The 17,330-nt window shown below is 40.0% G+C and overlaps 1 protein-coding gene across 6 annotated transcripts in view; it reads left to right on the forward strand.

The window, feature by feature from the left end:
* The window catches only part of hdac5 (histone deacetylase 5), a 187,145-nt gene that overhangs the window by 91,852 nt on the left and 77,963 nt on the right, over window positions 1-17,330 (forward strand). Inside the window, exon 4 of one of the 6 annotated variants that reach the window (XM_061973770.1) lies at window positions 2,896-2,966. The exons of 3 other annotated variants lie outside the window; for them this stretch is intronic. In XM_061973770.1, the coding sequence (XP_061829754.1) occupies window positions 2,954-2,966 (13 nt within the window). In that variant the 5' untranslated portion in view covers window positions 2,896-2,953. Of the gene's footprint in view, window positions 1-2,000; window positions 2,967-14,338; window positions 14,493-17,330 lie in introns of those variants that run through there. 2 more of the 6 variants (XM_061973765.1, XM_061973771.1) reach the window with 2 other exon arrangements.

Consider the following 17,330-nt stretch of genomic DNA (forward strand, 5'->3'; position numbering starts at 1 on the left):
AGATGTGTAAGTTACCCATGTCTTGGGCACTAATACACCCCCATGCCATCACAGATGCTGGCTTTTCAACTTTGCGCCTATAACAATCCGGATGGTTCTTTTCCTCTTTGGTCCGGAGGACACGACGTCCACAGTTTCCAAAAACAATTTGAAATGTGGACTCGTCAGACCACAGAACACTTTTCCACTTTGTATCAGTCCATCTTAGATGAGCTCAGGCCCAGCGAAGCCGACGGCGTTTCTGGGTGTTGTTGATAAACGGTTTTCGCCTTGCATAGGAGAGTTTTAACTTGCACTTACAGATGTAGCGACCAACTGTAGTTACTGACAGTGGGTTTCTGAAGTGTTCCTGAGCCCATGTGGTGATATCTTTTACACACTGATGTCGCTTGTTGGTGCAGTACAGCCTGAGGGATCGAAGGTCAGGGGCTTAGCTGCTTACGTTCAGGGATTTCTCCAGATTCTCTGAACCCTTTGATGATATTACGGACCGTAGATGGTGAAATTCCTTGCAATAGCTGGTTGAGAAAGGTTTTTCTTAAACTGTTCAACAATTTGCTCACGCATTTGTTGACAAAGTGGTGACCCTCGCCCCATTCTTGTTTGTGAATGACTGAGCATTTCATGGAATCTACTTTTATACCCAATCATGGCACCCACCTGTTCCCAATTTGCCTGTTCACCTGTGGGATGTTCCAAATAAGTGTTTGATGAGCATTCCTCAACTTTATCAGTATTTATTGCCACCTTTCCCAACTTCTTTGTCACGTGTTGCTGGCATCAAATTCTAAAGTTAATGATTATTTGCACAAAAAAAAATGTTTATCAGATTAAGCATCAAATATGTTGTCTTTGTAGCATATTCAACTGAATATGGGTTGAAAATGATTTGCAAATCATTGTATTCCGTTTATATTTACATCTAACACAATTTCCCAACTCATATGGAAACAGGGTTTGTAAATATCCACCTGAAAACCAGCGTCCTCTGCTAAGGACGTTTGTTTTCTTTGGTCAGAGTTACACATTTTGTAAAGAATAGCGCTGTTATGCCAACAAAATGTCCACTTCAGCGAACGCTGATTCTCTATATCGCCTTCTTATGGTGTAAATGTAAACTGTCACAGCCACCCACAAAAAATGACAAATTTAGACAGATGAATTCTGGGAAGTGGAGTTCAAAAACACGGCAATTGTGTACACCCCCCCTCCCCTTGCCACCCACTGCTAGAGGCTTATCTCTCTTTTTCTTGCTCGCTCTCTCTCTTTCTCTCTGTCTGTCTATTTATATCTGGAACTCCTCCTTCTCTCAAGCAGGCTATTTTCATCTTTAGTCCCTCCATCACTCCCCCATCTCCCATGTTAGAGGTGTTTCTTTTCTCTACTCTTCATCAGGTAAAAGCTTCAGGGAAGACTCAAATGGATGAAGGTGTTTCCCTTTTTTTGCTCATCAAATGAGAAAAGCAGTTTGTTTATCCGTCTTAAATTCCTCTCTACTACTTTCAGCTTCTCTCTCTCTCTCTTTCTCTCTCTCTCTCTCTCTCCTCTCCCCCCTCTTTCATTCACCATAGAGCGTCACAGAATGACTTACGTATGCACAAACACGCACGCCAATGACTGTCAGACAGTGAATATTAGCCGTCTGACCGGCAGTTATTTCTTGTGGGTGTATGAAGGTGAACGATGCAGTAGCCCGCCCTTTAATGACTTTCCAACTGGGGATAAGCGGATAATTTGTGATCCTTGGCTGTTCATTTTTCTGGGGAGGATTCTAGCTCACTGCGCGTCTTCTTCAGCCTCACATTTCCTTGTTTTTTTTTTGTTTTTTTTTATCTTTTCATGTCACTCGCTTCCTCACCCGCCCTCCTCGCTTCCATTTCCCTCTCTCTATCGTTCTTGCAGCGCTTGATTCTAATTTTGGAAGCATGGAACCTCGGGGAGTGCTCTCCCAAAGCTATTTATGTCCTCGCTTCTCCTTATCTTCCTCCTCTCCTCCTCTCCCTCTCATCAGCCAGGAGGAGAACAGCATGAGGATCCTTTGATGCAGGGGAATTCGGCTTCTCCTTGTATCTGTTTTTGTGTGGTGTTATTAGCTGTGGGAAGTGGCGACGAGGCAGCTGCAGCTCTCGGCTCGTCCGTCCTCATGCAAGCCGACTGCACACATGGAACCCATCGCTTCCATCCTTTCTCAGCCTGTGGAAATTTTGGAAAGTTTTACAAAGGTTTTCCAAAGTGAGTACGGGTTTTGCCCATTTCCTCACAGTTGATCTTTGTCGCTTTGTTCGACTCGGACTGGACGCACCAGAAGAGGAAAACTTTCTGATCCCCCAAGAGTTGCCACTACATCCTACAACATATCTGCCATTATAACACCTTCAGCAAAGCGATTTGCATGGATCTGGACTCCAGATGATATAAAAGAGACAAGCCAACCTTGAGCCATTGAGTCTGTTACCTATCTTCCAGTACATCCTTTTTATTATGATTGATCTGTTCAGCCTAGCGGAGGGAAGACTTTCTGGATACTGCATCAAAGAAGAGGATCTTGACAGTTTCAGGATAAAACAGTAACAGTAAATCGGTCAAGGATTTCCCCTCGTCAATCCCAGAATAAAACACCAATTTCTTTATGGATCTTAATGGATTTAGATGTTTTGTTTTTTTTAAAGAACTTTTAACAACTTTACATGCTTCTAAGTGAATACTCACAGCTTCACAAGATGAGTAAACCATGGTTCTTGAATACATGGCAGTATTCTTGAAAAGGAATTGACTGTTTCGTGACAGAATAGAGCACTTTTCTCGTCTTGGCATGCTGTTGCATCCCACGGTGTCAGGATTGTGCACCATGTTGCAGACCATTTATGAGACTGAGTCCTGTTTTTCCTCTGCCAGCACAGACAGCCAACAGCCTCTGGAGCTCCTGAGTAGCAGCAGGGGCTCTACCACTGCCATGCCCACAGCCGGTGAGTCATCTTTGGGAAAGGAGACGGGGCGGGCAGGGGGGTATGTTAGAGGTCTGATGGAGCATCCAACTAAAGGTTTATATGTAGAACGTGAAGGTGTCACATGTATCCCGGTATGTACCGCTTGTAGGGTTTGTGCTGACCTCAGGAGGCCGCTCACATGTTTTGTGGTGTATGACAGAAGATCACAGTGGACCTGCAGTTGCAGCCCATTGTGCCACTGAATTGTTGTCATGTCATTCTATTGCTTAAAACACTGCTCTGTTTACTAAAGATATTAATTTCTCTTTGTAGAATGATTTTCTCATCTGCATTTTGTGCTATTGTATTTCACTAATTAAACCAAGATCAACAAAATTGCCTTCATTTTTGGATGTTATGATTAAGACCTTAAACATCCATCCATCCATCATTTTAATTTTCCTGAGGGAACTCTCCTGAAGGAATCAATAAAGTACTATCTATCTATCCATTTCCTACCGCTTGTACATGCATAGCATTATTGCTACCTTGACCATAAAAAGAATTAGCAATACTATCCAATCTATTTGTACTCCCACATTTTTATAGAGTTTTTTTGTGTGTTTTTTTAAGATAAAAAGGGCACAAATCCTGCAGATGCTATATTTTAAAATTCAAATTGCAAACAAACTCCCAAGTGCTGGTTCACAACTGTGCATGATTAGTCATGTATCTTAATAGATTTATTGGGGTAGGAGGTTGTGCCAGTGACATTCAACAAAGGTGCGGTGAAGTAGCAGGGTTAGAGTTTGGGGCTTGAAGCCAAAAGCTAAGTATATTTAGAACAAGACAGACGTACATTGCCTCTAATCCTTTGCACTGTTGACTCATTGATTAGACTTCTGACACTGGATCATTAAGGAAAGTGAGTTTTAGAATATTATACAGTTTAACCTCCAAGTTCTTCATAATATTAAAACTAAATATTACATTACAAATAATATAAACTAGAGCTGTCAAAAATAACATGTTAACGCAGTAGGGTACTAATTTATTTAATTACATTAAAATCGTTAACATAATTTAAAGGAGTAGCATAATCAAAAAGCTGGGTTATATTGTATAGGGCTTTTCTACCTTCAAGGTAGGGATGTCCCGATCCGATATTTGGATCGGATCGACTGCCGATATTTGCCAAAAATTGCGTATCGGCAAGGCATGGGAAAATGCCGATCCAGATCCAGTTAAAAAAAAACTCCGGTCCGTGTTTTCCAACGCACCGATTTAAATAATACATTCCACTTTTCTGCTGCTCCGTAATTTCCGTTCCGCATTTTCCAGCACACCTTCAACACATCCACAGGTCTGTGAATTCTCACGCAGTTGCTTTTAGCTGCTGGCATTACACGACAGGCTCTTCTCACTCTTTCCTGTGTCTCCCTCTCACAGACAGCAAGCGCACCTTCTTACACACGTCACAGACTGTCACGACATACGTCACATACTGTCACGTCATACGTCACATACGTATACGCCCTCTCCCGGCAGAGAGGTAGCAGCATGGCTAACGTTAGCTGTGATGCTAGCGCAGCCGTGCGAGCAACGCTCCCTCTAAGGTGCTCGCCTGTGCAATTGCGCACTGTTTAAGCGTCCTCTGCGCATAGCAAATCTATGCCACGCACAAAATCAAATAAAAAAATAAGCGCATAACAATTTTCGACACACGGACACGACAGAGACAACAGTTTTCGTCATCATTGTTCAAATATTGTGACGTCTGTCGAGACGCTTATCTCCATTCGGTGCCACACGCCCACACCATCAAAATGCAGAGGCAAAAATTTCCACATCAACACCGTATGAAAAAATTAGTGATTTTTTTAGGTGTGATTTCCTTCTCTGCATGAAAGTTTAAAAGTAGCATATATTAATGCAGTATGAAGAAGAATGTTTTAATGTAGACATGCAAGCCTTGAAAGAAAATTTTGAAAATCAAGACTACATTTCCTGCAAATGGGTGCATTTCTACCCTATATTTTAACTTTAGATTTATTCTCATATCAAACTCTTTTGGCTGTCTTTTTGACACTTACATCCGGCGCCCCCCTCCACACCCTGGATTATAAATAATGTAAATAATTCAATGTGATTATCTTGTGTGATGACTGTATTATGATGATAGTATATATCTGATAGTATATATCTGTATCATGAGTCAATTTAAGTAGACCCCGACTTAAACAAGTTGAAAAACTTATTCGGGTGTTACCATTTAGTGGTCAATTGTACGGAATATGTACTTCACTGTGCAACCTACTAATAAAAGTGTCAATCAATCAATCAAAACACATAGAATCATAATACTGCTGTGATTATATGCATCAAGTGTTCATTCAAGGCTAAGGCAAAATATCGAGATATATATCGTGTATCGCAATATGGCCTTAAAATATCGCAATATTAAAAAAAGGCCATATCGCCCAGCCCTAGTTCAATGATGCCATTTCTGTTCGTCATGTATAATTTTGTCTATTTTGTGTTTATCCTTGAATAAACAGGTCAGTTTCTTGTTACCAACCATTGTGTATTATTCAAACTCCCCTAATTCAGCTGGCTAGTTGTTATCAAGAGTACTAAAACCCTTTTCAACATGATTCTGACAACTAAGTAGGCTAAATAACTTTAAACTTTAATACATGCTCGGTATCGGTCAGTATCGGTATCGGATCGGAAATGCAAAAACAATATTGGTATCGAATCGGAAGTGCAAAAACCTGGATCGGGACATCCCTACTTCAAGGTACTCAAAACGCTTTGACACTATTTCCACATTCACCCATTCACACATGCACACCCACACATTCACACACTGATGGCGGGAGCTGCCATGCAAGGCGCTAACCACGACCCATCAGGAGCAAGGGTGAAGTGTCTTGCTCAAGGACACAACGGACATGACTAGGGTGGTAGAAGCTGGGGATCGAACCAGGAACCCTCAGGTTGCTAGCACGGCCAGTCTCCCAACCACGCCACGCAGTAGTATACGGCAAACCACTCGCAACAGTTCCTCATTCTCCCCTAATCACACTTTCATTCATGGAAATAGGCACAACGAAAAATGTAAACAATAACCCTGGTGTAAATAGTGAGAGTCACCTACAGTACTCGTAACCAAAAAGGGTTCCCGAACGTGAACCCTTTTTGTGGCATCATTTTGGATTCAAGCCAAATGACAACAGTCTTAGGTGCATTGTAAGTGTGTTTTGCAGGCAACACTACAAATCCTTAAAGGGGAACATTATCACAATTTCAGAAGGGTTAAAACCATTAAAAATCAGTTCCCAGTGGCTTATTATATTTTTCGAAGTTTTTTTCAAAATTTTACCCATCACGCAATATCCCTAAAAAAAGCTTCAAAGTGCCTGATTTTAACCATCGTTATATACACCCGTCCATTTTCCTGTGACGTCACATAGTGAAGCCAACACAAACAAACATGGCGCATAGAACAGCAAGCTACAGCGACATTAGCTCGGATTCAGACTCGGATTTCAGCGGCTTAAGCGATTCAACAGATTACGCATGTATTGAAACGGATGGTTGTAGTGTGGAGGCAGGTAGCGAAAACGAAATTGAAGAAGAAACTGAAGCTATTGAGCCATATCGGTTTGAACCGTATGCAAGCGAAAACGACACGACTGCCAGCGACACGGGAGAAAGCGGGGACGAATTCGGCGATCGCCTTCTAACCAACGATTGGTATGTGTTTGTTTGGCATTAAAGGAAACTATGAACTAGGTTTACAGCATATGAAATACATTTGGCAACAACATGCACTTTGAGAGTGCAGACAGCCCAATTTTCATCAATTTTCATCAATTAATATATTCCTCAAAGCTGATCTGTCCAGTTTTGAAGTTGATGTCAGCAGGCCAGGGAAGCTAGGGTCGATATTCTTCTCTTGATCATCTTCGGTGGCATAAGGGACGGTGTGAGCCAAGACATCCAGGGGGTTTAGCTCGCTCGTCTGCGGGAACAAACTGCCGCCATTGCTTGCCGTGCTACCAAGGTCCTTTGTCCCTGAATTGCTCACACACTCCGGCAGATTCAATGGGGGTCTGGCGGCAGATTTCTTTGACTTTATCGTTGGAAATGCATCTGCTTTGAGTGTCGCAGGATATCCACACATTCTTGCCATCTCTGTCGTAGCATAGCTTTCGTCGGTAAAGTGTGCGGAACAAACGTCCAATTTCTTGCCACTTTCGCATCTTTGGGCCACTGGTGCAACTTGAATCCGTCCCTGTTCGTGTTGTTACACCCTCCGACAACACACCGACGAGGCATGATGTCTCCAAGGTACGGAAAACAGTCGAAAAAACGGAAAATAACAGAGCTGATTTGACTCGGTGTTTACGTCATCGCTCCGAGAGCGAATAATAGAAAGGCGTTTAATTCGCCAAAATTCACCCATTTAGAGTTCGGAAATCGGTTAAAAAAATATATAGTCTTTTTTTCTGCAACATCAAGGTATATATTGACGCTTACATAGGTCTGGTGATAATGTTCCCCTTTAAACGCCAGAACAAAGTACAATATGATAAAACCATACAAGGCACACAAATAAGAAAATACTTTAATAGCCCTAACACAGTACAGTACAATGCAACGCTATACCCACTAATCTCCAGTAGACAAAAAAGATAATTAAAAACAATAATTGCAATAAGCTAGGTCCCTGCTGCTTACTCTACTTAATTGATCATTTAAATGTTTGTTCTTTGTTTTCTTAAAGTTAATCCGTTTAATGAACATTTTGTGAAAAAAATCATGCCAGAGAATAGTGATCTCAATTCTAAGCAAAACATTTTTTGCCAGAAGGGTGCTGCCCATCTGCAGGCCTACAGTGTATAATGTCATTTATCTTCCTGTTGATAAAATACAGTGACAATTGGCTTAAATCAAACATAGTTGCAAATAATGATTTATCCTAATTAATTTGCAACCTGTGATTATTTTATTTAAAAAAGAATGATAATAATTTGACAGCCCTGATATAAACTAAAGCAAACAAGACAGTCAGTACCTTTTCATACATGAAATGCAAGTGTAAAAGTAAGTTAAACACTCTCAAGTAAAAGTCAACATCAAACTATATACTCAGGGTACACTTACATTTCACTCAGTCTTGTGCAGTAACTACTGAAAAGGTGTATATGATAGGTATATGAGGTATATGATATAGACATAATATAATATATCAGTATATATTATAGGGATGTCCCGATCCAGGTTTTTGCACTTCCGATCCGATACCGATATTGTTTTTGCACTTCCGATCCGATACCGATACTGACCGATACTGGCCTATCCGAGCATGTATTAAAGTTTAAAGTTATTTAGCCTACTTAGTTGTCAGAATCATGTTGAAAAGGGTTTTAGTACTCTTGATAACAACTAGCCAGCTGAATTAGGGGAGTTTGAATAATACACAATGGTTGGTAACAAGAAACTGACCTGTTTATTCAAGGATAAACACAAAATAGACAAAATTATACATGACAAACAGAAATGGCATCATTGAAACTAGGGCTGGGCGATATGGCCTTTTTTTAATATTGCGATATTTTAAGGCCATATTGCGATACACGATATATATCTCGATATTTTGCCTTAGCCTTGAATGAACACTTGATGCATATAATCACAGCAGTATGATGATTCTATGTGTTTTGATTGATTGATTGAGACTTTTATTAGTAGGTTGCACAGTGAAGTACATATTCTGTACAATTGACCACTAAATGGTAACACCCCAATAAGTTTTTCAACTTGTTTAAGTCGGGGTCCACTTAAATTGATTCATGATACAGATATATACTATCAGATATATACTATCATCATAAAACAGTCATCACACAAGATAATCACATTTAATTATTTACATTATTTATAATCCAGGGTGTGGAGGGGGGCGCCGGATGTAAGTGTCAAAAAGACAGCCAAAAGAGTTTGATATGAGAATAAATCTAAAGTTAAAATATAGGGTAGAAATGCACCCATTTGCAGGAAATGTAGTCTTGATTTTCAAAATGTTCTTTCAAGGCTTGCATGTCTACATTAAAACATTCTTCTTCATACTGCATTAATATATGCTACTTTTAAACTTTCATGCAGAGAAGGAAATCACAACTAAAAAAATCACTAATTTTTTCATACGGTGTTGATGTGGAAATTTTTGCCTCGGCATGTTGATGGTTTGGGCGTGTGGCACCGAATGGAGATAAGCGTCTCGACAGACGTCACAATATTTGAACAATGATGACGAAAACTGTTTTCTCTGTCGTGTCGTGTGTCGAAAATTGTTGTGTTTATTTTTTTATTAGATTTTGTGCGTGGCATATAATTGCTATGCGCAGAGGACGCTTAAACAGTGTGCAATTGCACAGGCGCGCACCTTAGAGGGAGCGTTGCTCGCACGGCTGCGCTAGCATCACAGCTAACGTTAGCCATGCTGCTACCTCTCTGCTCGGGGAGGACGTATACGTATGTGACGTATGACGTGACAGTATGTGACGTATGACGTGACAGTATGTGACGTGTGTAAGAAGGTGCGCTTGCTGTCTGTGAGAGGGAGACACAGAAAAGAGTGAGAACAGCCTGTCGTGCAATGCCAGCAGCTAAAAGCAACTGCGTGAGAATCCACAGACCTGTGGATGTGTTGAAGGTGTGCTGGAAAATGCGGAACGGAAATTAGGAGCAGCAGAAAAGTGGAATGTATTATTTAAATAGGTGCGTTGGAAAACACGGACCGGAGTTTTTTTTTAAACTGGATCTGGATCGGCATTTTCCCATGACTTGCCGATACGCATTTTTTTGCAAATATCGGCAACCAATCCGATCCAAATATCAGATCGGGACATCCCTAATATATAATATACTGTACATATATTATGTAAATATTACGTATGTTGTATATGTTATATTTTATATCGCTATATTTAGTCTATTTATACCTGCATTGTCCTTTCCATCCTTACACTTTCCATTATTGTAACTGAGCTACTGTGTGGAACAATTTCCCTTGTGGATCATTAAAGTTTGTCTAAGTCTAAGTCTAAGTGTCTGGTAAGGGAGTCCTTGACTTTAACACTTAGGAAAGCAGACTTCCTGTTGCTTTAACCATATTATACTGAGGAGCTAAGGAGTTGTGTGCACCGCTTTCCTGCATTGCAATAACTTTCATTTCTGGTCTTGGACTAGTTTGTTGTGGTCAATGTCACACTTTTCTCTTTGACGTCAGTGCAGCCTTCTGAAGTGAAATCAGTCATTGTTCTCATTTTCCATACTGTTTGTCGTCATTGGGGTCACACGTGAACTGGAGCGCTATCGCAGAGCCAGACAGGGTACCCCCTAGACTGGTCGTCAGTCAATCACAGGACACGTATAGACAACTATTCACATTACCAATTTAAAGTCTACAGTACACTTAACCTAACAAATGATTTTTTTTAGAAATGGGTGAAAGCCGCAGTACTCTTGAGAAAACCCATGCACACAAACTCCACACAGAGATGCTCCAATAGAGCCTCAAACCCTTGATCACTTGTGAGGTTGACACTAAGCCAAAAAAAATAAGGAAAACACACTTGTAGAGGTAATTCTTTTGATGCTTCAAATGCTAACAAGATTTGGTGAACTCTTACGCAATACGCAGACATCTTGCTTAACGTCTCACAGGATTTTTCCGCAATATGTATTATCTTTGGGGGCTTTACACTTTGGAGGCTCCAATGTAGTATTGACAATATAAGTGTTCTTGATTATGTTTCCCTTGGGTGTCAAAAGCAGTGTGTTGCAATTCTTTGCAATCCTCTTTTGAATGCTCAAGGACTCCTAATGCCTGTAAGATTGTACTGTACATGGAATAGTTGATGGACTTGGACTGACACCTCAAAGCTGTCCTTTGTGTGTGTGATTTGAAAAAGGGATGTAGACAATGGTTATTATTCTGCCTTTAATCTTTAAAGCGGTCTAATTATAGTAGATTTTGCGGCTATAATTAATAAGCTTCAAAGGCAATCATAGTATTTTCTAAAAAAAAACATGGGAATGTACAGTAATTCGATTTTATTTTTACCGTTTGATAGGTTTGTACCATTAATGTATTTGTACTTAGGTAGACATCAAAAGTGAGTCAAGCTTCCAGTCGTTGTAGGCTTCTAGTCGGGAGGACACCTCAGTGCTTGAAAACCATCTTTTATTGATAAAATCTCCTCCAGTCAAACCTGTCTATAGCGACTGCTCAAAGGAAACCACAAAAGTGGTTTCTATAAACAGGTGGCCACTATACGCAAGTTGGGAGCCATTTTTAGCTAGACTTTGCGGTGGTTTGAACTTGGGCTGCAACAACTAATCGATTAAATCGATTAAAATCGATTAAATCGATTAAAATCGATTATAAAAATAGTTGGCGATTAATTTAGTCATCGATTTGTTGGATCTATTCTATGCGCATGCGCAGAGGCTACTTTTTTAATAAACCTTTATTTATAAACTGCAACATTTACAAACAGCTGAGAAACAATAATCAAAATAGGTATGGTGCCAGTATGCTGTTGTTTTTCAATAAAATACTGGAAAGGATAGAAATGTAGTTTGTCTCTTTTATCCGATTATTAATCGATTAATCGAAGTAATAAGTGGAGGAGTTCAAGTACCTCGGAGTCTTGTTCACGAGTGGGGGAAGAGTGGATCGTGAGATCGACAGGCGGATCGGTGCGGTGTCTTCAGTAATGCGGACGCTGTATCGATCCGTTGTGGTGAAGAAGGAGCTGAGCCGGAAGGCAAAGCTCTCGATTTACCGGTCGATCTACGTTCCCATCCTCACCTATGGTCATGAGCTTTGGGTCATGACCGAAAGGACAAGATCACGGGTACAAGCGGCCGAAATGAGTTTCCTCCGCCGACTGGCGGGGCTCTCCCTTAGAGATAGGGTGAGAAGCTCTCTCATTCGGGAGGAGCTCAAAGTAAAGCCGCTGCTCCTCCACATCGAGAGGAGCCAGATGAGGTGGTTCGGACATCTGGTCAGGATGCCACCCGAACGCCTCCCTAGGAAGGTGTTTCGGGCACGTCCGACCGGTAGGAGGCCACGGGGAAGACCCAGGACACGCTGGGAAGACTATCTCGCCTGGCTGGCCTGGGAACGCCTCGGGATCCCCAGGGAGGAGCTGGACGAAGTGGCTGGGGAGAGGGAAGTCTGGGCTTCCCTGCTTAAGCTGCTGCCCCCGCGACCCGACCTCGGATAAGCGGAAGAAAATGGATGGATGGATGGAATAATCGACAGATTAATCGATTATCAAATTAGTTGTTAGTTGCAGCCCTAGTTTGAACCATGACGTATTCGCTCTTTGAAGCCTTGGATTAGTAAACTATCTTAAAGGGGAACATTATCACAATTTCAGAATCAAAAAGACGGCGCTTAGATGGCAGCATATGTTGTTCCAAAACCTGTATGTACCTTTCAGCATTAATGGTGCCTTCACAGATGTGTAAGTTACCCATGTCTTGGGCACTAATACACCCCCATACCATCACAGATGCTGGCTTTTGAACTTTGCGTCGATAACAGTCTGGATGGTTCGCTTCCCCTTTGGTCCGGATGACACAATGTCGAATATTTCCAAAAACAATTTGAAATGTGGACTCGTCAGACCACAGAACACTTTTCCATTTTGCATGAGTCCATCTTAGATGAGCTCGGGCCCAGAGAAGCCGGCGGCGTTTCTGGATGATGTTGATAAATGGCTTTCGCTTTGCATAGTAGAGCTTTAACTTGCACTTACAGATGTAGCGACCAACTGTATTTAGTGACAGTGGTTTTCTGAAGTGTCCCTGAGCCCATGTGGTGATATCCTTTAGAGATTGATGTCGGTTTTTGATACAGTGCCGTCTGAGGGATCGAAAGTCATGGTCATTCAATGCTGGTTTCCGGCCATGCCGCTTACGTGGAGTGATGTCTCCAGATTCTCGGAACCTTTTGATGATATTATGGACCGTAGATGTTGAAATCCCTAAATTTCTTGCAATTGCACTTTGAGAAACGTTGTTCTTAAACTGTTTGACTATTTGCTCACGCAGTTGTGGACAAAGTGGTGTACCTCGCCCCATCCTTTCTTGTGAAAGACTGAGCATTTTTTGGGAAGCTGTTTTTATACCCAATCATGGCACCCACCTGTTCCCAATTAGCCTGCACACCTGTGGAATGTTCCAAATAAGTGTTTGATGAGCATTCCTCAACTTTATCAGTATTTATTGCCTCCTTTCCCAACTTCTTTGTCACATGTTGCTGGCATCAAATTCTAAAGTTAATGATTATTTGCAACAACAAAAAATTTTTTATCAGTTTGAACACCAAATATGTTGTCTTTGTAGCATATTCAACTGAATATGGGTTGAAAATGATTTGCAAATCATTGTATTCCATTTATATTTGCATCTAACACAATTTCCCAACTCATATGGAAACGGGGTTTGTACATCTAATATTAAATATTACAGTAATTTGCTTTGTTTCCTATAAAACAAAGTCAATATGTAAATGTTTTTTTCAGATAGGTGTGCATATCTTTGTTATATGAGAAAATGTCCGGAGTCAAATTCCTAGTGTGGATTCTGATTATGACATATTGACCTATGTTGGATTGGCTTTGGCATCCTTTAAATCACAAAATGTATCAAAGTGGCCTCTTTTATTTTTCTATTTTGAGAATTTTATTGATAGAGAATTACCTTGCAGCAGTTTGTTTCATTGAAAAAATCATTAAAGCGCTTTACACAAAAGCAGTTAATTTTACATGTGTCCTTCATGTACCCAAAATGGACTAAACCACGAGTTTTAAAATCAAAGAACGTACCAAACTGTGATTATGGCGTACATACTGTTTGATCATTTCCAACCTCGAACTGTGAGCCTCTCCTGTGTTCACATGCTACTGAGTAACTCGCTGCTGAAAATTGATGCCTTCAATTCATGGACCTAAAACATCTGCATGTGACTGCTGAGAATAATAGAATACTCTTGAAACGGATATTAAAGTATGGATTTTTTTATTTTTATGAACCAACCTTCCCACACCACACATGTTGATGCCATTGTGAGTGCTGATGTGCAACAAGCAGTCATGAAGCTTTATGCAACACATTAGACAGCATCTCTCTGGATGACCTACAGCCATCTCATAATACATCTGGCCCACCCTTCCGTCTCTATGGCAACAGGACACATGTGACTACTCTCTCTGGCTCGAGGCTTCTAATTTGTCCAAAGCACACACAGCCATTATACTATTTTTACCTTGCTCTGTCTTTTCTTTTTTTTTTCTCGCTGTGTGTGTCTCTCTCTGCTGTTTTGCAGGGCTGACATCATAGTACCTATTTTCCTTAAGCAGTAGAGAATGAACAAGGCAGAAAGAGGGGGACGAAAAGAGGAATATTGGCTTCCCAAAATACATCCATGCAGCAAAAGCAACAACACTAGGAAGTGTAAATAACGGAATAGCAGAAACCGTAAGACAAAGAACACATTTTTTGTGTGTATTTCAGACTTCTAAACCATTTTAATTGAACTTAGAGACAAAGTGCATCACTATATTTTACTTGTTATTTACCTTGTGTACATTATTTGATTTTGTACTTGGACTGAACATTTTGGTGTTGAAATACTTTAAATCGGCTAAGAATTGTGGAAATAATAAGAATTTACAAAATCAAAGGAAATTACTATTTGGAAAAATGTTATTTCAGGAACAGTGGAAATTGTTGGTATGTGGGAAAGAAGATGCTTGTGCTGAATGAAGTGAAGGTTTTGGCATTGGATTAATTTGAATTGGTTGAGAAATGTTGAAATAGTATTAATTCTCAAGATCTAAGGCAGGGGTGCTCATTACGTCGATCGCGATCTACCGGTCGATCTCGGAGGGTGTGTCAGTCGATCACCAGCCAGGCATTAAAAAAATAGTCCTAAAAATGAGCGATCATAAATCTTCTCTATGACGTCACTTTCGTCACTTGATTGACATTCACGGCACCCGAGGGTCTTCTGAGATGACGCTGGCTGCTGCCAGCTCATTAAAATTACCGACAGGAAGGCGAGAAACACTTTATTTCAACAGACTCTGGCGCCGTACCTGTCGTCAAAACTCCAAAGACCGACTGCACAGTTGCGCTAACAAAATAAGAGTCTCAGAAAGCTGGCGTGCACAAGCTAGCAAGCTACGGAGTTTGCAGACAATGTATTTCTTGTAAAGTGTATACAAAGGAGTACGGAAGCTGGACAAATAAGATGCCAAAAACCAACCACTTTCATGTGGTATTGGACAGAAAGGACTTTTTTTGTCCTCCATTCGAAAATGCGGACGTTATCAGCACCACTGTCTGATTCCAATCAATGCAAAAGTCATCAGAATCAGGTAATACACCAACTTATATTCTTGTCTTCATGAAAGAAAGGAATCTATATGTGTTAAACATGCTTGTATTATCTTTAACCACCTTTAAGTTGTTAACAATATTAACTATTTGTGTTGAACATGCTTGTATTATCTTTAACCACCTTTAAGTTGTTAACAATATTAACTATATGTGTTAAACATGCTTGTATTATCTTTAACCACCTTTAAGTTGTTAACAATATTAACTATATGTGTTAAACATGCTTGTTTTATCTTTAACCACCTTTAAGTTAACAATATTAACTATTTGTGTTAAACATGCTTGTATTATTTTTAACCACCTTTAACTTGTTAACAATATTAACTATATGTGTTAAACATGCTTGCATTATCTTTAAACACCTTTAACTTGTTAACAATATTAACTATATGTATTAAACATACCGGTACTTGTATTATCATTAAACACCTTTAATATATTAACTATATGTGTTAAACATGCTTGCATTATCATTAAACACCTTTAATTGTTAACAAAAACATATATTTCATAAATAAGTAAATATAAATTATATATATGAATGAGGTAGATCCCCACGACCTGATCAATTGAAAAGTAGCTCGCCTGCAGAAAAAGTGTGAGCACCCCTGATCTAAGGGAATTTGTTTTATGGAAAACTGTTGGTCTGGATGTCCTGAATTTTTTTTAAAGTTTGAGTGATTTGAATTGGTTGAGAAATGTGGAACTTGTAAAAATTGTCTATTCATTTTCAATAGGAATGTTTTCGCGTAAAACAGGATTTTTTGGGGGAATGTGTAGATAGCCATTGCATTATATATGGAAAACGCTAATAATGTTGATGTTGGAATGGTTTGATAGCACTATGTATTAAGTTCTCTATGTTGAAAATGATGACATTAGCACCAGCGTTTACACTAGTTTAGAGATTCCAAGTCTGCAACTTATGTATGTCCTTTTATTGCAACTACCCAATCCAATCCAATCCAATCCACTTTATTTATATAGCACATTTAAACAACAAAATGTTTCCAAAGTGCTGCACAACAATATTAAACACTATTAAAAACAATATAAAATAAATATGATTAAAAACAATTTCAAAGGGTAAAACCAATTAAAACAGTAAATAGAAATCAAAATTTTAAAAACACAGAGGACAACAGAGGACCCTGATACATAACTTGCAGTGTAGAACTGGAGCGAGACCGTTAGACTAATATGATCAACTGCAAAGTTGCCTTTGACCCGCCTCTTTACCAGACTGTACGTTTAGTGTGAGTTTGTGTGTGTTTACAAGACTATAAATGTCTTTAGTTTGACGTCAGAGGCTGGCTGCTGTGGAATGTGTCTCTCTTGCCAAGAGGACTGTTGTACACACACACACACAAGCCAGTCTCACATATACACACACATCCTGGGACAGTGCGTGTGTTGTAGTGGAAAGGGAGACACGTGCGTCACCGTGAAACACCAGAATATTTGTTTAGGTAATTGAGATGTGAGTGGCTGCACACATATTCACTGGCACACACGGCTGTGTTCAGACTTTTAGACTCTTACCAACTTTTTCTCACTGTGACTGAGCCAACTGAACGGTCACATACCACCAAATCTAAAATGGGTCGTTTGGTTCTGTGTCCGACTCCTTGCATATGTGCAGCAGTTGAGGGGGCATATTTTTAAACTAATTTCCCATTTCTTAAAGGGGAACATTATCACAATTTCAGAAGGGTTAAAACCATTAAAAATTAGTTCCCAGTGGCTTATTTTATTTTTCGAAGTTTTTTTCAAAATTTTACCCATCACGCAATATCCCTAAAAAAAGCTTTAAAGTGCCTGATTTTAACCATCGTTATATACACACCCGTCCATTTTCCTGTGACGTCACATAGTGATGCCAACACAAACAAACATGGCGGCTAGAACAGCAAG

The sequence above is a fragment of the Nerophis lumbriciformis genome, linkage group LG22 (assembly GCF_033978685.3).
Source record: "Nerophis lumbriciformis linkage group LG22, RoL_Nlum_v2.1, whole genome shotgun sequence".
NCBI lineage: Eukaryota > Metazoa > Chordata > Actinopteri > Syngnathiformes > Syngnathidae > Nerophis > Nerophis lumbriciformis.